Here is a 27397-nt window from a genome sequence, read left to right as displayed (position 1 = left end):
TACACCCTCAGTCCGTGTGGCTAGAACTGGCCATGTTTTTCTACAATTAAACATAATTGGGGGGTTAAATATAGGCCCCTTTTCTTAGTCCATATGTTTTTAAGTGTTTGCTGTTGGAGAAACCACAGAGAGCTCTGTCTTTTGCAAGGCAAACGTGACGTGGAAGTGGTTTTCTTTTCCAACACACAACACAGACAGACCAGTGGTTCATATTTTTAGAGCTTTGTACCATTCAGAGTGATTCTGTTTTCCCTCCTGGTTGTCCCTGAGCTGTTTGCGCCCACCAGCCATTCCCACTCTGGAAATGTCGATTGTTAAGCAGATTTGTCTCCTGTTTTTTCTGCAGAAAAAGCCTGAGTTTTGTGGGCCGAGAGTGAGACAGGTGCTTGTTGCATGCCTTTCTGCCAATGTTTGTTTATATTTTGTGTTTCTAACATAATATATATAATTATTTAGTAAATTATTTAGTAAATGTTTTGATCTAGAGTACCTAAGCATTAAGTTAACCCAGGTCTTAAGAGAACTAAAACCTTACACATGACATTAATAAAGAAACCAGCAAAACATTTTCTGCCAACCTTGGATCTTGATTTTGACCATTTTAGTTGAAATTCTTTTAAACATGCAGCAGTTGATTTGTTGGACCACTTACAGGGAGAACAATGTCCAGTAAAAACAGCATTGCATTACCCAGCAAAATTGCCAGTGTTAAATCAATTCTGAAAGTGTTAATTTACCACTAAAAAGTGTTTACTGGTCACGTACAAACACTTTTTAGTCTTCATTTAACACTGGTGATTTTGCTTTGTATTATTACCTAATAAAGTTGTTTGTGCTGAAATGTTAGAAACCTGTTGCTATGTATATGCAGCAGATACTGTATAGGTTAGTGTGGACAGGTTTGACTGTTATTTTACCATGGCAAACCAATATGATTTGACTGTGCCTGAACATCACTGGGCACCACAGGGGGCTCTGCCAAAATGACACAGTGTCATGCAGTAAGAAAAGATTTGTTTGAATTTTTTCTCCACCAAAACACAACTCTGTTGCGTACTTTCTATTTGGTGGTTCAGTTTGTACATTTTTGCTGTTGACCAGATGGTCATGATGAGAGATAAAAACAGGAAAAATAGGATTAGACATTAAAACCCTTGATATTACTTGATATTACTGTAGCAGTAGGCTGAGTAAAGGATAATCTGTGAGGGTTTGGTTTTGTACCTAAGTTTATATGTTCACAGCAGCAGAAATTGTACTGTATATACAGTACATTATGGAAATTTAAACTCCATTTCTTAGTTAGTGATTAAATTAATGCAGTAGCCTCATGGATAAAACTGACTCTTATCCCTGCTATAGTCACAGAGAACAGACCTTTTTTATAGCAGTCATTTTGACATGACCTTGCAGGAGAAGCAGAGGTGTAATTAATAAAACTGGTTAGTAATGGCTGTATTCCATTTAGGTATTCCCAGTTACAGGGCTGATATTTTTGCACATGGGCCTGCTTGAATGGCATACCAGCCCCCATTGTTAGTGTTATTAATTGCTAAAAATGTCTATTCATAGCAGGACTCAAGGCAGAAATCAAAACGTTTGACTACAGTTCAAACAAACTGGACAGAAATATAATGTGACATGGAACTACCCCCAAAACAAAACACCTATAACCTGCTCACTTAAGGTTGGCGATTTCTTTCAGAATAAATTTTGTTACATTTCTTGAATTTCTCTTTTCATTCTGGTGCCAAGGAAGAAATTAAATTGAAACAACCAAAGGAAGAAAGCAGTCATCTGAGGCAGCAGCATGCCTCAAAAGGCCATCCTAAACAAAACCTCTAGATGTATGATCTCCTTGCTAACCAACTTGCTACTTGCATGCACTCTGCCCATTATGTGCAGATGTTTTGCTGTTCTGTTCTTATAGCTACAGCTAACAAGCCATGGTAGAAATGGTATCCACACATGCTTTTGTTCACAACTGGAAAAAGTTATTTAAGAAATCTACAACCAAAAAAGAAATTGGCGGCTGCAAGAATTAAATCCAGAATTAATGTTGGTATGGCTTTTCAACAATGGTGACAACTCAGAGTGCAAACAGGGCTGAAAAATGACGCCATGGTGTCCGTATGGTAGGGATTTTCTTGCATCTAAATGAAGCATGTGTCCTCTTCACAATGCCATCCCTCATTGAAAAAAAATTTACTCCTCAGTAAAGAACTAAAGGTTGATCTTACTGGTTTTTCCAGGATTGCCAACTATACATTTAACTGGGTGCTTCTTGAAAGCCTGAGGCCTTCATCTGAGAATTGCCTGTCTGCTGTGGATAGTGTTTTCTCAAAGGGCATTGCAAGGGAAGTGAAGGACACTGGAGGACTAAAGTGATTAACATAGTGCACTTTTTTAATCAAAACATCATCTTATCTAGAAAATACTGGAATTTGGAAAATGGAAGTCCTCTTTTGGTTAGCTTCTTACTATTGCCAGTTATCATGTAGTACATGTAGTACAAACAACGTAGTTATTGTCACTGTACCACTGTAACCGTCATCATGGAGCTTTCACTTTGTGTCCTAATGTTGGACTGCTTTTGCTCAGTATACTGGTCTCAACACAGTTTCCATGTTTACAATACAGCAGAGTCGCATATAGTCATAATGATGGTGTGACTCATATTCATGAACATGGTCCTTATAATGATGCATAACTTAGTGAAGTCATTTCCAAGAAGGGCAACATACCTGATGTCCCCCATAATGATCCATGAGACGACCTGCTGAGTTCATCACTGGCATACTATATGTGTTAGTGTGACAGTGTGCATTGTGCACATTTTGTCTAGTTGTTCCTACCTCATTTCTGCTTTCTGGGAAACAACCACAGTTTCTTGCCTCATAGCCCCTCCCCAAACCACACGTACACATATAATATAAATCTTTCATTTCTTTTTCTATAGTGGATGTTCACCATAGCAGGAGACAGATTGAGGCCTCTCTTCATCCTTTTATGTCTTAAATGTCCTCTCCATTTTTTCTGAACTGTCTTGCCCTCTGTCTTTACCACTGAGAGTGTGATGGATGCCATAAATGGTGAAGAGGAGAAGGAGAGCAGGGCGGAGGAGGAGAATGGTAATGGGCAGATCTAAGTTAATAGCCCTGCTTGAAGAGCAACATGCCTGCCAGTGGTGCCTGGAAAATTAAATTAGCCTCAGCCACAGCTGCAGTCCTATTCCCAGTCCCTGCCCCGGTCCCTATATTGTAGCCCTTAAATCCAAGTATCAATGAGAGGGGGGGGGGAGGACTAAATAGAGGAACAGGAGCATACTGCACATTCAGTCATAAATATGCATACTTTCTTGGGAGGCTTTGCAAATATTTTTAAAGCTAAATTAATTCTGTTTATAGGCCTACAATATATATTACATATAGCACAATACATCTTGCTTTACACATTCATTTCATTACATGCTGCTTTTAGATACTTTTCTTTTACAACTAAATCAACAAGACTGTTGACCTCTTTAGAACTTTTTGTAGCAGATAAACAACATTAATAAATAAACCAGAAAGGAGTATCATTTTTAGATCTTGAAAGCACTTTGACTTAGTTATGAAAGGGCACAGTAATGTCTTGGAATTTTTTATTATGGTCCCTGAAGGAAATCTTGACTTTATTAAACAACAAGCGTGAGAGCAAAGAGACACTATAAGATTATAATTAAGTATTTGAACTTGTCTTTAATATCCTGGAGTATTAAGATCTATAAAAATCTGATCATTAAAGCTACCCAGTTAACATACCGTACTTCTAGAAATCAGAGCTAAATATTATATTGTATCCTGTTCATCCTAGGGAGCACACTCAAATGAATGGCAGGCAGCCTGTACTGCATTACTGTGTGAAGACTGTGTGAAGACGATGTTTGGGTGAATGTGTTTGTTGGTTGGTGTTAGGCCACTTTTCTTCAGTTAATGGAGTTTTATTTAATTTTACAACCATAGGCCAAGCTGAATGATGTAATTTATACATTCAAGTCCATTCAGCTTCATTTAGTTCATGGCCCATGTCATGTCAGTACCTAAATGTTCAGCAGTGTGTCAATATGTATGTTTACATTAAAAGTACCCTTACAAAACATTGTACTTAAAGTATATTTTATTAAGTAAACGTAAGTAAAGTTCAAGTATACATATAGCTTACTTTATGTAGTAAGTATACTAATATCAGGGTACTTGTAGTATACTTTAAGTGTACTATTTCAAGACTTCTTAGGGCTAAATTGGCCCACTTTTTATAATAATATAAAATATATTTTTAAGTACATTTTAGGAGTAAGAGTAGTAAACTTTGTGAGTACACAGATAGTTCACATCTAAGTTTGATTTTGTAACTCTACTGTGTATTGCACTTATTATTACTGATTATATGCTTCTAGCCAAGTATAATGCAAATAAATGTCTATATATGCATTAGTTTGCTAGTTAAATAACACTCATACCTTTTTTTTAGTATAGAACAAGGAAATTAATTTACTTTGTTGTTTTTGCACTGCAACTACACTACGACAAATACTGTCCTGGACAGAAAACTAACCTCCTGGTAATTCTGACAAGCCCAAAGCTCAGTAAAATCACAAAAACAGCTCCTCTACTCAACAAAAGGGCAGGACATGTATCACAATGACAGTTACATTTATGGTGCAAGGTAAAAATAACTGGATAAGACTAATTGACTACACAGCACAGGATGAAATAATAACAACACACACTGCTACAAACACACACAACAGAAGAAACCTAACAGAACAATGTAAATAGTGGTCAAACAAGTTTGTTCCTTCGGGCATGCTGGTAAATCCCACCAGTCCAACCCCCCAACACACTGGTAAGGTGTGCAGTATACTATAAGTGAACTTATAGACAGTAGTTACACCTTTGCCAAACTGTTAGGAAACGGACTAAGTCATGAGTCATATCACAAGTCCAGTATTGTAGCCAGTGATTTATGTATTAAGAGACCTGCTCCTTTTGTTACTAATATTTCAGTTTAACCCATGTACTATTGACTCTAAGCTATTCCACCCCAAACTACAAAACAAACACTTAAATAGTATGTATAAGGCAAGAATGCTTAATTATACTTATACTATAAGTATAATTATAAGTATACTATAAGTATAACAATAACTTATACTATATCTCTATGAAAATATACACCAAATACATGTATATACTTTTGTATACTTGTCAATATAAACCAAGTATACTAAAGTATATGTAGTACAGGCTGAATATACTGCAGATTTTCTGTATACTTCAGTACAATCCAAGTATACTTAGTTAACATTTTGTTTAGTATATCTTTGATAAGTATATACAAAGTAAACTGATGGCATACTACCATATCCTATTTTAAGTTTAAAAGAATTAGTCCTATCATAATAGCACACTTGAATAACCATCCTTTTTGAAAGTGCAGTAGTAAGTCCTATCCTTCTCATATCCACGACAGGTACCTGATTCTAGTAATTACTATCCAAGTTTCTGGTTCCATTTCTTGATCGACTGAGGTTTAGGTATTATTATCAGTGGCTCACTTCCTTAAAACTAGGTCTAGACTAATTGATCCATTTGAGAAGTACACTCATTTTGTTTCATGTCCATAGTTCCATGAGAAGACTGTTGTCCCTCTGGTATCTGTGTGGTAAATATGAAGCTAGAGCCAGCAGCTGAATAGCTAACCTGTCTGCCAGCTCCTGCAAAATTTATATCGTATTTAATCTCTACAAAAAAATAACATGTCAAAATGAGAAGTTGAGTTTTATGAGGGCTAGCTGTTTACCTCCATTGTATCCATTGTAGTTGCTAAACTAAACTAAGCAGCAACCGGTTATGTCTCCTAAAAAATCTGAACACACAAATTTCCCAAAATGTTGCACTAGTCCTTTAAATGCACACATTTCAAATGTTTTTGTATAATTTATTATCCTATAATTATTTAATAATTTGACATAATTAACTAATTAATAAAATCAGATGCCATAAAGTTATGCTTCTATGAGGCGTAAAATGTAAGCCTTTCACATCATGAAGGCATGGTATCCGCCTCAGGCCCAGAAGATGGCAGGACATCCCTAACACACCCACCTCTGACAAGCTGACACAGGACAGCAAATGAACTAAACCTGATAGGGAGTCAGTGGCCTGAAACAGTGGCAGGACGTGGGATGGAGATTGTCACTTCCATAGCACTCTGTCATCTTAAATAACGCTGTGTCTGTGGGCTGTGTGCCTGTCGTACTTGATGGATCACAGCCACGGCAAAGACATGGCTTTTCTTCCCCTCTGGCAGATGTGATCAGTGCTGAGCTGACTGATTTTACCAGCCTGAGCAGTGTTTCATTTGGAATACTAGCTTGAGGGGACAGAGAAAGTTTGCATGGTTGGATGGTAGTTTTTGAATTAAGGCTCAGTCGATCAAGGCTTGTTGGTGCTGAGGTTAATATGATCCCCTACAAGTCAAAGATGGACACTAGTGTTCTTTATATTTTATGTCCACAAGTACATTTCAGGCAGTTTTGGGCTGAACATCCTCAAGAAGAGGTGTGTAAATAACCCTGTCACTAATCTAATAGCTGGACATTCACAAAAGGCTTTTACATTAGGTTTGACTGTTAAATATGACTGTTCATATCACAGAAATAAAATTTGTGGATTGTTATTGTACTGTGTCTTTATTGCTCCTCCTGTGGTGCATTGCAGAGTCCTCAAATAAGCTTGTGAGTACTAATAATTTTCTATGTGGTGTATGACAATGAGACTTCAGACAGGTTTTCTTTTCTGGTCAGGTCTTACTTAAGCTCCTTAAGCTCACGTTGCTAACTGCTTCCTCATGTGTTGACTGCATGTTGAATGTTGCCTGTCACATCTTAAACTGATGCTAATGACAAAACAGTGGAAGTAATCAAGTTGTCAGCCTGGTGGGCAAGTGTTAATGTTAGGTAGAGCTGTCATCATACCCGACCGAGTACACATGCCACAAGAGCACATTTTGCTATTAATGTGATTCATGCCCTGATGGTGATACTTCCTCTCTGATGCATTTAGTTGGAATAAATTACAGAATTGATCCTGTTTAAAAATAGACTGGGGGAAATCTGCAGTCAGGGTGCTACAAACATTTACCAAAGACTAAACATCATGAGACCAACGTACCACAAAGAGACCCATTGGTATTGAACTATATATTTCTGTCTTTATGTCTCGCTCTACTGTATTTGTGCAAAAAGGGTTGTTTACAGGTGTGCATATGTGTGTTTGCATGTACAAACTTTTATTCAGTAGGAAGAGATGTCTGGAGCAACAATCACATGTTGTATTTTGTTATTTTTAAGTATGGTACATATATGTGCAATAAGTGTAGACAGGGACAGGAAATCATCAGGGTTACACGAAAGCTGCCTGAACTACAATAAAATCTCTCTGTGATCCACGGGTAGATCTCAGGAGACACATATATACTGTAAAAATAAACACGTCTAAGTAAGAACAGTATGTCTGTTCTTTCAGTCAGAACCTCTGTTATGCCGATGGAAGAATATCTCTACGTCTCAATAAAATCTTATCCAACTTTAATGTACCATGATAGTCTGTGTTAAAAAATCTATTTTGAATTTGTAAAGGTATGAAATTGACATTAAATACATGGAGCACAAAATTAAACAGTGTAATTACCTGAGCATGGATTGTTTAGGGATTTAGGGACGGTCTGCAAGGAAATGTTTACTCTCATGATGTATTGAACAAACTATGTGAATTAGTCTGAGTTTAGGGTGTAACATAGATATGTTCTTTGTCTATGGTCTGGTCGATCATTTCTGGTCAAGAATTTAATGTTGTTACAATAGATCATCCACACTGCACAAAATGTTTGAATGTGTCCCTGCAATAAGCACATTTAATGTCCCATAAACACACTGTTAAACACACAGGATTATATGAAGTTGGCTTGAGGCTTTAGTGTGTGTTCAGTTACATGAGTCACACCTTGGATTTGTGTGTGAATGTTCCCTAGACTGGAGCCAGCTTACACATCTAATAGCTTCCCAGTCTGATTCTGGTAGCCTGGTACCCTCGCCGCATAGAAAGTCAGTCTAGTCACGCACTGTAAACACAGCAGTAATAGAGGTACAGAGTTTCTCCTTGGTTTGGTAATTCAGTTACTATACAGATGTGAAGGAGGAGGCATAAAGGCTATGAGCTACATTCAGTCATAAATTATAACACAGTATGTGGATTAGTTAATGTGTTTTTTCTTATTTTTTCAATGTCTCAGAGAAGGAAAGCAGTTTTCTTCAGGCATAACCAGACCAGAAGGACTAGAGTTATTTTTAGCTCAGGCCCGTCCGGCGAGATATTTTTTTTTCCCTGTGTGCTGAGAGCATGATTTAACTTAGGAAATATTGACCATCTGGAAAATGTACAGAAAGAGTTTTAAAGATCAAAGCATGGAAGTATAACAGCGCCAGTGCTTCATCAATGGTCTGTTTTTGTGGGGATAGAGGGTATCACTGGCTGTGGATGTACATGTGTGCGTTAGTGATATGTGTCATGGGCACTTGTGCGGGTGCATGCAACGGAAACTTAGTTATTTTAGTCAGCAGTCGGCTATACATCCTTAGGCACATTGTAAGCAGGAACAGCTAATTAATTTGGTATAACTTTAAGGGTGCCAGTTAGGTTGATAAGTGATGAGAAACCAAGTCAAAGGTTAAAAAGCCATGGGTTAATAAAAACAGAAAGCCAGACTATGTCAAACACAGACTTTTTGGTGTGACATCTTTGTTCTCCTTAAACAGAAGGCTGCCTCGTTCCACAGCTTCCATGTGTCTGTGTGAAAACCCGTCCGATGCTGAGGATTCTTATTTTTGATCGGGTTGGCTGCCTGGCTATGTTGCCAAAAATGTCATCCTCTCTATTTTGTCTGCCTGCCTGTCTCTGTTGAAACAGTGAAACTTCAGGATGCACACTTTTGTTTTTGGCAGAAGTATAAAACTGCTTGTTATAGAGAGAGGTATACAAAAAAAAAAAGCTCTTCCTTGTACTTGGATTATTTGGAAGACAAATTAAGTAAAACTTGAGATATATAAAAACTTTCTCTTGACAATCAAAGGGCAGATGGTGTCTGGTGATAGTCAGCTAACTAGTTTTGGCTTCATCTGAATGTGTAGGATAATTTACTCATTATTGGGGCCTGCTCCCTGGGTCAAGGCTTTTTGATTTTAGACATTTACTATTAATGTAATCTGTACCTCCAGAGCCTTTAAGTGTCAAGAGCTACCAATAAATTGATGCACACATACATCATAAGATAAACAGGAATAACCCTAACCTGGATTGTATAAATGTGGTTTTGACTTTCATCACGTTTCCTCTCATCCTTCACCTATATTCCTGACGTCCTGTCACTTTCTTTGATGTTCCACCAGTTTCTAAAGCCCTGCCCCAAAACCTTCCTCATTCTACCTCTTCTTTGATTTCTATCCATCCATCCATCCATTATCCATTATCTATACTCACTTATTCCTGTTTAGGGTCACAGGAGCCTATCCCAGCTCTCTTTGGGTGAAAGGCAGGGGTACACCCTGGTCAGGTCACCAGTCCATTGCAGTCTTGTCCAATCTTTCTTTCTTCAAATATCTCTCTGCATAAATCCATATTTCTTTTCATAATCCTCTTTGTGAATCACTTTTTTCTTTCCCCCTTTCAGTATCCTCTTGAAAATTTTTTTAATAATTTATTCTTCCCTGCAGGAACACTGTGGAATCTGTCGTCTTATGAACCCCTGAAGATGGTGATCATCAACCACGGCCTGCAGACCATGACCAACGAGGTCATCATCCCCCACTCTGGGTGGGAACATGAGCCCAATGAGGACTCAAAACCCCGTGATGCAGAGTGGACCACTGTCTTCAAGAATACCTCTGGCTGCCTCAGGTGGGGTTAAACCAAAAGTGTTTTATACAGATCATTGATCATTGATTTTTATAGAATATCTCAACCACAGAAAGAGAAATGACACCATTATTCATTTACATTTGGGTCATCTATTTTGATAATCCATTACCTATTTTAGTAATAAAAAAAAAGGTAAGGATTTCATGCTTTTTTTAATGTGTTAATTGTGACTGGAGCTTGGGTAAGACAAGGCATTTGACAATTTCACCTTGTGCTCTAAGAAACTAAAGTAGGCAGGTATTACTATGTTCATTTTATAGCCCACCTGATTATGAAAGTCTGAACTGGGAATTGCACCAAAAAAGCAAACAGCAATTTAAACAAGGAGTTAATCACATAACTTTTGAATAATGGATATGAAAAATGTGTCTGCCTTAGATAGATGTAAGCTTCAATACTGTCTTTTGTAGTTTAGGCAGATTAAGAGCTTCTGAATTAAGCCAGGTTTAAATCAGATAAATATTAGGCAAAACAGTGGAGACTGGTGGCAGATGAATTCAGGTTCACAACATGTGGACACATTTTAAAGATTGTCCTGGGTTTTAAAGAGGTGATCCTAACACACCCAGGGCCTTAAGAGTTTGTTTTTTAATGAGACAGCAGTTGTAGCTGGGGACAGGTGTGACGTATATGAGACTACATATGTGCTCTTGTCAACCCAGAGCCAGAGTCATGTTTAAGTTCTTTGGGTGTTAAGAATTTATGATGTGGCAGATGCTGTGTGCTTCCTGTTCAGGAATGTATCTGTATGTATTTAATCTATGTTGGATGTCTGTCTGCTCCAGGATTGCTGGATGACTTCAGCAAAACATAAAAGGGACATTCCCCAAGCTTCTGCCCTCACATCCATGTATTGTATTTTAGGAATAAGTTTGTATTCTGTTCGTCTTTTTCCCTCCTAATATGGGCTTTGTAACCTTGGTATCACTCCACCCTGAGGCTAATTAGCTGAAAATTGACTGACTAACTGAAAAAGCAGTCACAATTAAATAAGCACACAAATGAAGCTAGTCTTAAGCTTTTTAAGACTGAGCCCAGAGTCAAACTCAATGCCTGAGGTCATGTAAATCCCTTCTGTACATCCACATTCTGTAAAATAAGACATAACATTAAGGCCCTGACAGTCTTTGCAAACTAGTTTCTGGACATTGCTCTTGGCTAATAAAAGTGTTACCTGGAAAACAGGCCCCACTTCTTCACAGAGGTAAGGTAGCAGTAACTGGGTGATAGAGAGTCACTGGATGTACTGAATGTCACCGGATGAAACCAGTGAATGGTTTGAACATATGCTGGACTGTCAGACCACACAAAATATAGTCCTTGTGTCCATCGTTCTATTTATATCCAGAAGACAATCTTACATTTCACCTCATGCTGTCAACCCACAGTGTTATTTCCCAGTGGATGCACACAGTTAGCCATGAGGGCTTGATCCACACATCAGCTCCTGTGTTGATGAGATTTCATTCAGACTTTCTGTGGTCACTTTAGAGTGTCAGAACAGTTATGTAACACATTGACATATTTCTATTTCTGTTGTCAAGTGACTGTATAAGGAACAGTAGGATCACCTAGCCAAGACTAACTCTAATGAAATCACTTTTGTTCTCATCTGACAACATTAATATAAATATGTATATTCACTATTCTGATAACTAATTCATTTAGTTTAAGTCATTTATGGAGATTTTGATTCTGATGATTTGCAGCTGAATTTTTTTTTTTTTGCTGACAGTAACCTTAACATTGGGTTATTATTATTTGGTCAAAGCAAACTTGATTTGAAGCTATCACCTTTGGTTTTTGAAAATTGTAAGGGGCATTTTTCACATTTCATCTGCAAAACAATTAAGCATTTAATTAAGAAAATACTTGGCAGATTAATGGATAAACATATCTGTTACTTGCAGCGTGCAGTTTTCAAGGTTATGCAAAAATTGAAGGCCATTTGTATATCATGCAAAAGTCCAGTGCACCTTTCTCCTTTAGTCTTTTAAATACTGCTATACATAGAGTATGACAACTTGAGTGCAACTATTCAGAATTCCTATTATTACCTTTCAAGTAGATTTCCCTTTTATGTATCCTTTTACTTCTCCCATCATGCCCAAGTCTGTGATTTTGGCTTCCAATTACAATGACAGATTGAAGTAAAGTGTAAGACAGCATGTGTGTTTGTGTCTGATGTCTCCTCCTGGCCTGGCCAGACATATCCAGACTGTATTCCCATGCAGAACGTCTCCTGCACCAGACACTGGTTAAGATCCAGAACAATATAACATCCAAATCCAGCTCTGACAGGAATTACCAGTGTGTTTCATAAATTATTGCATTGCATTAGATGGTTTACAGTTATTTTTCTCTGACTGTACAAAGTGTGAAAACATGCTTGTGATTGTAGATGATTTTTTTGAGGTGAAGAGCAGCATTAACGAACCAAGAGGGAATAAATGAAAGTGCTCTGATATAGCTGAGGAAAGTCATAGAGAAGTCATGGAATTTAGCATCAGGGCCACAGTGGGAAACATGCTCTCTCTGCTTCTTACTGTTTCCCTTAGTCTTTCCTGTGATGTCTTTCATTATCTGCCATGCTCCTTGTTTCCTATTGGTGCATATATATTTTCATCTTTTACCCCCCAACACTCTATCCAAACCTCATCACCTTTAATGCCAGATTTTTCATTGCTGTCACATATTACATTATCTCTCCATCGCTTTTGTTCCCTAGATCGTAGATGCAGATGGTGCTGATCAGGATATGTCTCCATGGTAACTGTAACCAAGCCTGCAGTTGCCTAGACGCAGGGTTTATGCACTGGGGAGAAGTGCTGATACCAAAGAAAATCTGTTTACTCACGCCAACAGAGACATAGCTTACACCTTAATAAAGCCGGGGATAGTTTTATTATAATGGCCTCCTCTGTCGATAGTGGCCGGCTTATTTACAGTGTTTACGCTGTGGAAAGAAGGGGAAACTGTGTGTATGTGTGTGTGTTGAGGGGTGTAGAGGTAGACAACAGGGTTGTGCATCAAGGGCTGTTTCTGAATTGGACCTGGTCCCAGTAGAAGAATAGATATAGATGTGCTTTTCGATTGTTCTGTCAGCTCTGGGCTTACATCTGTATTAATGCTGACACATGTAGTCTTTAACACATGTCAAATCACAGGTAAAGGTTTACTACTGTGGATAATGTTATGTTAAAACTATAGTGCCACATGGTGGCACAACTATTACAGATGGTTGTCCTGAAATTTGGTTCTAATATTCATTTTCACTTCAGGTTAAATCAAAAAATCTGCCACCATGACCAAGTCACTGAGTTTGCTAATTGGCTAGTTTTGTCATAACACACTAAACTAAGATGGTAAAAACTTTAACAATAGTATAGCTGCAATGTCTTTGCCACCATGTTAGCACTTGGATATTAGCATTTAGGTCAAAGCATAACTGTGATAAAGTATAGCCCCCACATCACAGGAATAATTGCTGGTGTCAGATTGGCAGAAATTACCACATGACATATTTCTCAAGATCAAGATGACTTTTCATAATCAACATAAACTGTTCCATCAACTAACTAAACTGCCTAAATTTGATTAATAATAGCAATAAATTCAAGAATGTGACTGAATAAGCTGAAATGGAATCAGATGTGATAAACCTGAAAGGATAATCCACTCCCTAGGCACACATAAGGTTTTCAGTGTTGATGTTGACCATGCAGAACGATAGCAGAGGTCAGGAATGTCTCCATCCATCTCCATCAGTCCTGCTTCAATCTATAACTCCCAACTGCTCTATCGTCCTCTGAAGACCACATGGACCTGATTGACCTTCACACCCACTTTATCTGATAATGCAGACACAGTACAGACACATCTAGATCACAGTGATGTGTTGTTTGAATACACACGCGCTAATTCTTTTAACCTGAAATAATAAAATGCTCTTCACAGCCTCACTCTTTCAGACATATTGAGACCAAAAATGGTAAATAAACAAGGATAGCACACTGCAAAGCAGAAGGGTCTAAAAACAACAACAACAATAATAATTCTAATAATAATAGACCTTGTGCCTTTTGAGGAGAACTATATTTCCTCTAGGGCTGGCCTTGAGATTTTTTCACTTCAATCACTTTCCAGCATGTGATTTTTCTTGGTTTACTTGTGACTTTCAGTGAAAACCACAGAAGGTTGTCTGTGTAAACAGAAGAAACAATGGCTATCAGTCCTTAGAACAAACTGAGACAACTGTATCTGAGCTGACCAAAATGAGAGAAAGTTTATAAATACAATGAGCAAGTTGCCAGATGTGTCAATAATCATCAGCACATATTGTATTGACCTTAAGAATTATTTCACTCACAGGTAACCTGCCCGTGACGATAGCACGCATTCCCTCCCCTGACAGATGTGCTGTCCATAAACCTTCAGCTGAAAGACTCCTGAAAATGAAACAGCTGACAATAAAATGCTTCTGTCTGTCCCCTAAAAACACTCCTGTTAAATAAATCTACAACGGACGTAACAACATAATACATTCATTCCTCATAGCGTAACAAATGGTAGAAATTCTCATATACTGTACGTGTTTTTGTGTCTATGCAGTTCTGCTCATTGTGGTCAGTAATGGACGTCTGTGTCCATACTGACTTTTAAATGAGTAATTAGCGAGCACAGAAGGGTTCTTCTACTATCACTCAATTACAGTGCAGTCTGACTATGTAGTTCAGCAGTTCTTTGTTGTTCAGCTTAACAACCACACGAGTAGTGTGGAGGTGATATGTGGTACAGTCCGCACAGCACAATAAAGCACTACAGGTCTGCTTACCCTTGCAAGGCTGCCACTCTTCCACAGGACTAACTGGAGGTCGGCTAATGGGATTATGTGGGTTGCAAGCCCTCAAAAATGAAGTCCCTGGTGAGGAGCGGGGAGCCCCAGCTATCCCTTAACCCTCTTTAAAGCCTTTCCTTTCACAGTCAGTCAGACAGAAGCACTAAGACTGCCACAGCTCTGCTGTGCTTTGAGGAGCTGCGCTCAGGGCGCTGGCTGATGTAACAGAGATGGCATTTCCCTTTGTGCCTAAAATGAAATTTATGTTTATCATTTTCTTAAGCAGTCTTGGTTTATTACATTGTACTTCTGGTACAGACAGGGAGGATAAAGGCCATGGGTCTCATGTGAACCAACACAATCACATGGTTGGTTTAGACGGATTTAGGGCTTTTTTTATCTACCAGACATTTTGTCACAATGTTGTGTATGATTTTTGGTTTTTATACCCTGTTCGTGAGCTGCATTTTTTGTTTAATTGCAAATAGACATTAATTTGACCTTAAAATACCTTTAAACTATGCCTAAGGTTATAAAGATAAAGGTTTAGAAAAGCGGCAGACATTGCAGACAGCAGGTTTTTACTGCAAATTCAGGACAGCTACATTCTGCCTTATCTAGAGTACAGTTATATCTGGTTAAATCTCTTCTACATGCCTCACTCATGCTTACTTGCAGTGTGTCTGTGTTTGGCTTTGCTCATGTAGGAATGTGAGCTCAGATGGGGCAGAGGCTCGGCGCAGACTGAGGGAATGTGAGGGATTGGTGGATGCCCTGCTGCACGCTCTCCAGTCAGCTGTAGGGAAGAAAGACATGGACAATAAAGTAGGATAACATCTGGCTCACTCACTAAAACTGATATTAATATATATCAATGTACCTATGATATACACAGACATACTTGTAAATAACTACCTCTGCCTCTTTTTCCCTAGTCTGTGGAGAACTGTGTGTGTATTATGAGGAACCTCTCCTACCATGTCCACAAAGAGGTGCCAGGGGCTGAAAAGTTCCAGGACCCATCAGTGCTACAGGCCCCTGGTTCAACAGGACCACAGAGGAAGAAGAAGGATGATGCTGGCTGCTTTGGTGGCAAGAAGGCCAAAGGTGAGAGGCATTAAAAGGAAAAAGATCACAAAAAATCTGACTCATACATTTGAAGATCTCCACTGAAATTTCTGCCTACACTGACATCTACACTGCAATACACTGCAAAATTGAAAGTAGTGGAACATTTAGGAAAAAAAGACATTAATTTCATCACATAACATGCACAGTCCGTGTAATGTAAGTTTCTTCTAGAACATTTTGCTGAAATCATTCATAGGACCTGCATGTACTCTTTTCATAGTCCAAATTATTGATTTCATCTTTTGCCTTCTCAATTGTCACAATATCTGTAGGATGTAGAACAACACTGAAATATTGGCGGTAGCTATTTCCATTCTTTTGAAATAAGGATAGAGGGATGGGTATCCACTTTTTAAAATAAGGACTGAAGTCATGAAGTCATGAAGTGTAAAGATACAGCATAGTGTAAATGAAGCAGTTAAAGAGGCACAGTAACCTGTTACCTTTAATACAGGATGCTGAGACGTCAGCTCTGTTAAAATGACTTCAGTAATGGCTGTCTATCATGGCGGTGTCTGCTGTGTCAGGAGTTTTTTGTCGTTAATGTCTCTGCTTAACAGATTTGCCGTGTATGTGTTGTTAGCAACATCTGAATCGGCGCTCTCTCAGGCTGTTAGCTAAACGACACTGTTATCTCCCTGCTGTACCGCAATAATGGCCGTCATTAATCAATTAACCAGTGAGGTTTGACTAGCAGCAAATGACCCTTGACTTTTAACAATTCACTGGAGAATCCTTCGAGCCAGGGGTCAGGACAACACAGTAGCTTACATGTGTAGAGATTGTAAAGAAACCAATTAACCATGTGAGTACGTTCACACATTGAAAAACAAGCTGTGTTAACTGCTGCAGACCCTGAAGACATTTTGAAAAAAGAGGCTCATGGTACAGAAACATTAAATGCAGCTATAAAGGAGCATGGAGGCAGGTATTTAAGGAGCATTGTCGGCAAGATGCTTAGTAATTTGTTACCTTAAGTAGGCTAAGTTTGGGCTTCTCTTCACTTTAATGTCACATTCAGTATAAAATATAGCATTATGATCAACACACACTTAGCAGCTCAGGCTTTGTTTTAGCTATTAACCAGTCTGATTCTTGGCTGTTATTTCCATCTCTTTGAGCACATTTCTATTCTTCCCACGCAATGACTTTAATGAAGCGCTTATAAAACCTGGCTGTTTGTGCTGTTTTTATGTATATGTTCCACTGTGACTCTACCCTGTCCTCCTGCCTCCCAGTGGAAGATGATTCTTTACCTTATTTTTCTGTTTTTTTACATTCATTCCTCATTTTCTCACTTGCTGGGTTATCTTCGTATCTCCTCCCATTATCGTTCACACTTCTGACATTTCTTTCTCCCTTCCCCTTTCTTTCTTAAAAGCCCTCACACTGATGCCAACTCTTTGAAACACCTGGACATAGGTTACTAATGGCTTTTACTGTGCCTCTTTTATATTTCAAAGGTTCTCTTCCCCCCCTTCTCTCTTTGCTCCCTACTTCTTTCTGTTTCCTGCTTCTTTCTGGCTGTTTTCTTCATGCTCTTCACTCTGTCACATTCTCTACAGAAAATGATGACTCCTTTTTGTGAAAAACTGTTTACATGTATTGCACAGCTTTCTCAGACACATGCAGACACACATCTTTTTCACCATGCCTCTTCTCTCTTCTCCCTGCTTTGTGTTTTTTTGGCATTGCTGCTGCTTCCTTGGCTAACTATAGAGGAGTGGTTTAATCAAGGTGAGTGCCCCCCATTCAACCTTTCTCACTTCAGCTGTCCTCCTCGTACTCCTCCCCCCCCCCCCCACCCCACCCCTCTGCTCCTCCTCCTTCTCCCTGGCTCTAGAGTATAGTTAGAAGTAGTATTGAGTGTCATCCAAAAACCTGAACGTTCCAAGAACTTCAGAAAACTGGGGTGTTTCACTCGTTCCACATGCACTCTCCCATAACTACCTACCTTCCTACCATAGCAGTGAGTATTACAGACGCCACCTGTCCCAGTCTTCACAGCTTATTAGAATTAGTTGTTCTTCAGTCTTGTAAAATAGGTGAAAGGTAAACGGGGTACCTGGTGGAACAGGTAAGCCCATCAGTTTTATCAGGTTGTTAAGTAGGGCTTGACAAATAAAGTCAGAGATGCAATAATAGCACCGACATCTAAAAATCTATCCTCAAAATCATTATTGTCTGGATCCATCATTGAATTTGGATAATGTCCTTTTAGACTCTAGATAAAGCTAATCCCAAATGGCCTTTCAGCTTGGATATCTTTGTAGTGTGTCTATGTTCAAATGTCAAGCTCTGCTGCACACCCTGTTAGTGTGTGTTTGTTTCTGTGTGTAGAGAAGTTGAATCATATGAATGATTGATACCAAAATATATTGGGATTGAAGCTGCCAGCATTCAACATTTTGGACCAAAACAAGCTATCCTGCAAGAATGTAGAGGGGGTTAGTGTTGTAGCCAAGAGAAAGTTGTTTGGTCAGAAAGGTTCTAAAGTAAAATAGTTTGACACTATGAAAAGTCTCCCAGTTGCTTTCTTGCCAAGAGTTAGATAAGACTGATATCTCTCTCAAGTCTGTGGATAGACAACAAAGCTAGGTGTGGACGTCAGTTAGTTTAGCTCCTGTAAGGAATGAAAGTGGTCAGAACAACCAATGTGAAGCTCTGATTGTACACCACGATGCGCACCAGAACACGGTCAATAATACTGTTCAACACTCGATAATGAACATTTAAAGACCCATGTAGGAGTTTTTAAGAAAAAGAAAAGTGTGGCCACACACTGAATAGAATTAGAAATGCAGAAAATGTGAAAGTTTGCAATTATGCTTGTACTATTATGCTGCATTGAACTTAATTGTGAGAACTTAAAATAAAATATTGCTGCATTTTATAATCATTCATGATTCAGATAGAGCTTTCAATGACTACAACAATATCAATCCATTATATCATCTAAGATGAAGACAGCACTAATTAGCTGATATCATCTTGCACATTAAAACCCAATATCCTCTAACCCTGATTTAGGCAATTTAAATATATAAGCTTGTTTCCTGCAAGGAAGTGAGGGTTCAGCCCAGAGGGAGTGCATTAAACTTCCTCTTACCCCGACCCCAGTGAGCATAAATTTCACTTCCCTATTGTCCATTTGCATGTGAGATGACCATTGGCTGGTTATGCAGCAGTCCTCCCACCCTATCCCCATTCTGTTTACCTGCAGCCACTGCATTATTCAAGGTGTTTTGCCACCCAGGAAGTACTGCAGTTACTCTAGGTAACCACATGTATGTGACTGCTGAAAGCAAGTGCCTGCAGTTATATTTATATGTAACTGTTCATATATGTCTGGTTTTACTTATATGGCCTGACTTTGGAATATATGTGATTTCATCTCTGTATGCAAAGATGTATAATAGCCAGTGCAGAAGACTGTGTGAATACTGTATGTCCGTTGGTACATATCATGCTTGTAGCTCACTGTATTGTGTCTACATGCAAACATTACTGTTGTACTGTGTGTTGGTGTGTAGTGTAGACCTGGATTAGACCAATATGTTAGATTAGCAATCAGATCAGTGTGATGTTGCACAAACCTCACTGAAATCATCTTCACACTGAGCATTGTATATCTCATCTATATATAGCTTTATTAGTGGTGTTAATGCTTTTGAGATTCTCCTATGAAAAAATACAATTATAAGTATATTCTGCTCAAATGTAGTGATCTAGCCTTCCAAACCCAAATTGGTCTAACCCTGGTGTCTGTGATGTTGTCTGTCATAATATAGTTGTCATAGCAGATGACATTGACATTGTCTTCTCTCCCCCTTCCTCTACCCAGGCAGAAAAAATGGTGAGAATGACAAAAGCTACGACACATTGGATCTGCCAAAACGCACAGAGCCGTCAAAAGGTGGGCCTTCGTCCATGAAGCTACACATCCCTCTGGTAACACTTTTGGTTCTGAGCGAGAATATCCCAGAGGACCGTGAGTGTGGAAGTAACTTGCATAAGACATGAGGCTTGTATGGTTGGAGGCAGGTCGTGTGTGGTTCAACAAAAGTGCAGGAGGTGGTCTGGTAATTTAGGTATGTTTGATGGTTTTGTGGCTCCAATGTGACAGTTGATTGTTGGAAGCTTGTGAGAGCATAAGTAAGTCATCTCTTTGTAAAATACCACTGCAGTACACTGGGACACAAAAGACAATAAAAAGCCACATGTTATTGTGTACTGTTTTGTCAAGTTTGTTAAAGGGCATCCATTGTTTTGCCTCTTGCATTGTACTGTGCTATAATTCACTGGTGACCGCTTGACTTAATAGAGGGTGATGTAGATAAAGTCTTCCTTCAGATTGTATCTACGTTCTGTTGGGATTAGAGCTGTAACGGTTAGTTGACGAACAGGAAGTCAGCAACTATTTTGATAGCTGATCCATAATTTCAGTCAATTTTCAAGCAAAAATGTCAAACCCCTTCTGTTTCAGGTTATCTTAACTTAGAGGTAACAGGTAGCATGACAAATCTCTCTACCAGCAGCTCTAAAGCTCATTAAATTGTACGATATAGCCTGTGTGTTAGTTACAAGTCCTTGTTGATGGATTTTGTTACTCAGCTGGAGGAAAACTGACCTGCCCACAATGGTCCTGGTTCCATTCCTCCTGAGAAGATGATCACATTTTTATTCTGAGTTTGAACTTTCCCCTAAGTCTGAATGGAGCTAAGATCAGTTTAAGAGAAATTACCCTTGAAACTGGAAAAGCAAAAGTGATGAAAGGGATCTTGCTCTGGGTATGCAGTCCTCATAGGCTTCTCCTGAATGTCTGTTTTGAGATACAAAGAGAAAGTCAACACTGAGAGTCAAAACTGAGATGTGCTTACACTTACTGGCCCATCTAATGGATGCATCACAGGGATTAGTGTCCAGCCTATATTATTATATGTTTTTCTGTTCGATCAAAATATTGGTAGCCATTGAAGACAATAAAAACTTTTTAAAAACTTTTAAAACTTTTTGTGCTTTAAGCAGTACAACAATGGGAATCTGAAAGTACAAATCTCAAAATTTCAAAGACATAAAAACTCAAACATTTTTGGGGTTTATAACAGGAGCAGTGAGAGAAGTATATGTTATATCTCAGGAATAATATTTCAGAAGTCTTATAAATTAATTAAAATCTCATGCTCGTATTAAAAATGCTTAAAAGCTAGGAGAAACTACAATAATAAAAGATATCCTTTAGAACTTTCCTATCCTCTGGGCAGGCTAGCTGTTTGCCTCCAGAGTTAAATGCAGTCTTGTGGGAAATATGTGGCTGTTTGATGCTCCGATCCTAGTTGATGTAGGCCAAGAAAGTGTGCTTCCATTGACGATATTCTCCTCTCCTCATTTGTTTATCGCTCTGGTATTGTTTTCCTGCTTTTCTCTGGTGCAAATTATAAAAATATTGCATCATATGATCAGTGACATATCAATGGTAACTTTGCAAACTCAGCAGATGGAGGTTTGAAAAGTACTGCTTTGTCCCCAGGGAAACTGCCTATTGCCTCTATCTATCTGTGTGTGTGTGTGTGTGTGTGTATATTTTTTTTTTCTGCACTTGTTACACACCCTTACATGGTATTTACACATCAGCACCTTCATCACTGTCTAGTGGCAGGCGCTCAATGTCAGTCGCACTGTTTGACTGTTAATTAGCCACATTAACACCACAAAAGTGGGCCTTCATTAAACAGGATCCCAATTAATGGCTCTGTGTTTCCAAGTTAAACTGATTTTGCCCTTTTTTATCACTCCTGAAGTAAAGTGAAGGAGATGAGCTCCAAGTGTGATAATTAATATTTCCCACTCACTAGGTTTTCATGTGTAAAGGCTAAGCTGGCATGCAGAGACTGTGGATGTATAGAAGCTACGGCTGCAGTGTGATTATATTTCATAATATGAAAACAACACCCTTCAAAGTTTTGAATCCAGAAAAAGCAATCATCATTATAGGGCTAAATGTCAGGCACAGTTGAAATGTGTGCATGGTTTCATGCTGGAAAGAGCACCCTGTATTTTCTTGCTAGCAAACAGACAAATCATATTTGACGTTTATTAGCTAGACACACAGGTGAATAACAAAAGCAAGTTGCATGGATAATAAGCTTAATCACCAGCGCAAAACCCACTTTGACTTTTAAAGCACATTCATCCATTTTTCTGCTTCTACAAGCATCTGAGGTGAAAGCACTGGTGGCTGAGAGAACATAAACATCATCTGGGTGCCTTGTTTGTCTTTGAAAATGTGTGTTTGTGTGGATTCAGGCATCCCCTGGTCATCCATGGAGAATTTGCAGAGAAAGAAGGAGAGTGCAGCTCTCATTTGGTGGTGATGACTAAAGGAGATAGAGGAGATTACATGTGTATCCTGGTCCTGATCTGATGTCGGACAGAGAGAGGTCGGTGCTGGGGCCAGGCTGGACCTGGCAGTGAGCAGTGATGAATCCTACTGCTTGCATGTATGGATAGGAAAAGAAACACAGGGAGAGAGAATAAGAGAACTAAGATCTTTTGAGAGTTAAAACTACCATAATTTCTGGACTATAAGTCGCACTGTTTTTTACTCCTCTGGCTTGTCCTGCAACTTATTTTTATTTGTAGTCACAAGTGTTAGAAGGTTCAATTTAAGATAATATTAAAGTAAAAACATTTATGTTCACACTAAACTCTAACTCCTAGTGTAACACAAGTGAAAATGCCACCCACAAGAAAGAGCTATGCTGCAGACTTCAAAGTGCAGGTAGTAAAGTCTGCAGCTGATACACAGTTTGGAGTGAGTGTCGACATTCAGACAACCTGAGAGAGGAGGACACACTGTTTCGTCTCCCCCCACCCCGATGTTGGCGCAGTTGTTTAACATTACTTGACACGGATGAATTTCATAATGCACTTCTGCTTGATCTTATGCCTAGCCTATGTTCTTCATAGGCTAATTTAGACTATAATTAGTATAATTAGAAGTGCAACTTATACACTGAAGTGACTTTATGTTTTTTTCTGTTAAACAAGGCCGTTTTTGCTAAAAGTGACTTATACTCTGGTGCGACTTATAGCGCGGAAAATACGGTAGTATATTTTAATTTGAGCTTTGATTTTTTTTTTTTTTTTTGTAGTAGTAAAGGTTTGTTAATTGTTTTGGCCACAGCATTAGACAGAGATTTATGTTTCTGGCCACTTGACAGATTTTGGTTCTAGATTTAGTCTTCTAAATGTAGTCCCATATTTGACCTATTGATTTAAGGCAGAGTGAAGTAGGTTACCAGTAATGCATTTCCTCTCTTAAAAGCAAAAGTACGGGTAGTATTAGTTGTAATACAACAGCAAAACACCTAGTTTGGTTTGCACCATGTTTCCCAGCAAATGCAACGTGCTTTATTTTGTAACCACAACTGCCAGTGTTTTTATTCTTTAACATTGACCTTATCTTGTCATTCAATTACCATAACCAAGTAGTCTTTGTTTTAGAAGGAACTTAACTTAAACTTAAATATTGTGTTGTTGAGTTGGTCTGACACCCCAATAAAACAAATTAAAAACTTTATTTTCAAAATAAAAGCTAAGTGTCAGCATGATTTAGGTTGAAAAAGAGCAATTATTGACAGCAAGCAGACACATCTGCAGACAGAGCCAAAAAAATGGAGACCACTGATACTTGCTCCTCTGCACTAATTAGAAACTCTGTTGACAATATCTCATAAATCAATGCTGTGCTTTTTCATGTGGTGAACCTATCTTGCCAGTGTTTTGGCTGGTCCTTGTAGCTGATTATGTGGCCACTTTGTCTACCCTAACTGATTGAGTTTTTTTGTCGTTGTAGTTGGACTGGAATAGGAACTTGTTGCAGGCACATACATCATTAGAGTTAACTGGCAGTGTATTATTCATGGTGACCGGAACAGAGCCAGAGAAAGAGGGGTGGCTGTAGCAGAAGTAATTAAGAAGTGTGAAAAGATGCATTTCATTAAAGATCCAGTGAGTGCAACAGCCCCTGAGATGATGAATCGTTTTCCCGGCAGTTAATTGAAACCACAGTATAAACCTTTAGATTGGAGAAAGGTCAGGTGAGGGGAGGGAGGAGGGGGAGACAGAAGGCGTAATGTGTGATGACTAAGTGTGTGCACTTGTGCAGGTCTTGGCTCCTAGTTCTGAGAGAAGAGGTAAAAGCAATTCTCCGTAAAAACCTAACATGCTTTCAGTTTACTTTGTATGTACTTATCATAGATATACTAAACAGTACACCCAAGTATACTTGGTTTATACTGACTAGTATAGAGAAAAATTGCAGTATATTCAGCCTGTACTTGTAGTTATACTACCTAGTAGTTACACTGCTATACGGTTTATTTTGACAAGTATACAAAAGTATTTAGATGTAGTTGGTGTATATTTTCATAGAGATATACTTTATAGAGATATAAATTAAGTATAATTAAGCATTCTTGCCTTATACATACTATTTAAGTGTTTGTTTTGTAGTTTGGGGTGGAATAGCTTAGAGTCAATAGTACATGGGTTAAACTGAAATATTAGTAACAAAAGGAGCAGGTCTCTTAATACATAAATCACTGGCTACAATACTGGACTTGTGATATGACTCATGACTTAGTCCGTTTCCTAACAGTTTGGCAAAGGTGTAACTACTGTCTATAAGTTCACTTATAGTATACTGCACACCTTACCAATGTGTTGGGGGGTTGGACTGGTGGGATTTCCCAGCATGCCCCAAGGAGCAAACTTGTTTGACCACTATTTACATTGTTCTGTTATGTTCCTTCTGTTGTGTGTGTTTGTAGCAGTGTGTGTTGTTATTATTTCATAAAAATGATTATTTCATAAAAATGATTCAGTAAAAAATTATTTCAGTAAAATTCATCATCTAGGGATCATGAATGTATGAAATTTCTTTTCAATCCATTCAATAGTTGTCACTAGAGTTCATGTATGTCTAACTTTTACGTAGTGTTGTAGTGAGGTTCATAAGTAAGTATTGCATACAGCTCAAACTGTGGTATGCCTAGTGTATAGTAAAACAAAATTGAGAAGACTTCAGGTGGCTTGCTTGGATTTTATTCAAGTGACCAAGATGGATGAGTGATATTTTTGTGACGTGCGATGTGCCTACACTTCAGTCAGCGCTGAGGAATTATATTTACAGATTTATCACAAAACATAATGGTTTTAATACAGCCAGCACAAAGTGATACGAGGTACTCTTGTCTTTGGAAACACTAGAACAGATATGGGTTTTTGATCTTTGTTGATATATGAGTTGAGTATATTTCCGTGTATTTCATGTTTTGTGTGTGTTATTTCTCTGTCGCTGTTTTCTTTCTTCTTTTTTTTTTGGTATGGACCTAAGAGTCTGAAATAAAGTTGATTAATTGATTGTCAATTTCCAAAATCCCCATCAGACCTTTTATCCCTAGGCCAGCATGGAAATATGAGGTAATGATTAGAAACTTTGTGGGTCAGTGCTGTTTCCTCTTGCAAAATTTATTTCCACAATAAGCAACAAAGCAGTAAAGGTCTTGTTTTTCTGAAGTATTCCATTCTTTTCCAGAGCTTGTCCTCTTGCTGTATATTTCTTTTTTAACCTCACTTGCTAATTCTTATTTCCCTTGCTCTCTGTCACTTCAGTGCTTTCTCTGTCCTTGGGAGATTTACTCGCCTCGCAAACATACACTGAGCAATTGAGAAAACAGCAGCGTTTACCAAGACGACAACTGTGTTAACGCGTCTCACTGCTTTGTCTCACAAGCTGAACATTTAATTTGCGAAGGGGTCTTAGAGTTGACAAACAACACTTGTGCGAGCTGTTATGTACCGTGTTGTATAACCAGCTTTGATATCGTGCCACTGGAGATCTCTATTTGTATTATAATGAACAGTGACTGTTTTGCTGTCGGAGTCATCTCTGTCTGATGCATCTCAGCTGTTGAAGTCTGAGAAGTGTCAGAGGCCCAGTTGATTTAAGGAAACCAGAGGTACATTTTCATTGTTTGTCTCTGTTGTTTGTCGCAGCACGGGGAAGAGAAATATTTCACTTAATGGTTCTGTGGCACAAATCTGATTCTTCTAAATCCTCCGTGTAATATCGCTATGGGACAGAAGCTGTGGCATGAAAAGTGATTGCCTTTCCCAAAGGCATGATGAACGCCCTGCCACAGAGAACAAGTATGTTCAAGCAGATCCATTTTTCAAGGTAAAGCATCTTTGCATTATTAGCTGCTGCCAAGTCTGCTTCAGAGTAGCACAATCCCAATTGGAGGGAAAGTTTTTGCTTACTGTGAGCAAACACAGAAAGTTAAAGCAGCATATACAACATTTATATTCCACATTACAAGCAGTGGTCTGATGTACGCACTCTCTGTTTTCATGGCTGTGGAATTTAACACCCAGAGAGTGAACGCTGACTCCTGGCCCTACTGGCTTCTCAGCTTGCAGCCTCTTGACCACTTCGGTGAATCACTTTCCCTTTTGTTCAGTATACACATCACTCAGTTACCTCCCTTGCCTCCCTCCACCTCATCACTTCCTGCTGTCACATTTCACAACCAAGTGAGACCCCAAATGATGATGGTTGCTCACAAGCATTTCGCCAAGACACACACAGATGAAGCACAAAGCATGTACACAAACTAAAAGCATGTACATAAACTTATAACACTTGGCACCCTCACATGCTCATGCACATTCACACATTCTTTCTCACTTGCAACATCTCTGCTATCTTGACACATAGTGTCCACTCCACACAGATTTGGATCCAGACTGTCTGGCACCTTATATCATTCTCTGTCTCTTTGTAGGCACATAGAGTGACTCTATTGGTCTATTTTTTACATTTTAACATAATAATTTTCAAATGAGACAATTTTAAATGGGGTACAAACACAAACAACAGAGACCAAAGAGATATTCTATCTCAGGAATATAAATACAAACAAAAATCTAGACCCAAACAATCAGTATAGACAATTTGTGTGCATTATTCATATTTAAATTTCCAGTGCTGAACAACTGCCCCAAATGGCAGTGGGAGATAATTGATGCCTTTGAGTTAAGGCCACAGATGTTACATTACACTTACCACTTAATGTGTTCTGGGGGGGACTGAATTAGTGGTCGACCGATATGGGTTTTCTCTGACCAATACCGATGCCGATATTTAGAAATCAGGGCAGCCGATAGCCGATATATGATTTTTTTGGCCGATTTGTTTGGCCAATTTTAATTTTCCCCCTTCATCTCACAAGGTATAAAGGTGCCCAGGAATAAAAAGTGTATTATTGTTATGTTTGTAGTATTTTTTGTCCTTGCTTTTTCTGCTCCCATGCTCAGCAACTTCTGGCAGATATTGCACTTGGCC

At 38.6% G+C, this 27397-nt stretch overlaps 1 protein-coding gene across 4 annotated transcripts in view; it reads left to right on the top strand.

Moving 5' to 3' along the window:
• arvcfb (ARVCF delta catenin family member b) overlaps nucleotides 1-27397 on the top strand; it is a 190118-nt gene that overhangs the window by 133382 nt on the left and 29339 nt on the right. For all 4 annotated transcript variants that reach the window (XM_026320689.1, XM_026320688.1, XM_026320690.1 and 1 more), the window contains 4 exons: nucleotides 9815-9998; nucleotides 15564-15681; nucleotides 15792-15963; nucleotides 19832-19903. In XM_026320689.1, coding sequence (XP_026176474.1) covers nucleotides 9815-9998; nucleotides 15564-15681; nucleotides 15792-15963; nucleotides 19832-19903 — 546 coding nt within the window. The remainder of the gene's footprint in view (nucleotides 1-9814; nucleotides 9999-15563; nucleotides 15682-15791; nucleotides 15964-19831; nucleotides 19904-27397) is intronic.

Source organism: Mastacembelus armatus, chromosome 9 (assembly GCF_900324485.2).
Source record: "Mastacembelus armatus chromosome 9, fMasArm1.2, whole genome shotgun sequence".
NCBI classification, from domain to species: Eukaryota; Metazoa; Chordata; class Actinopteri; order Synbranchiformes; family Mastacembelidae; genus Mastacembelus; species Mastacembelus armatus.
This window is presented reverse-complemented; position numbering and strand designations above follow the sequence as displayed.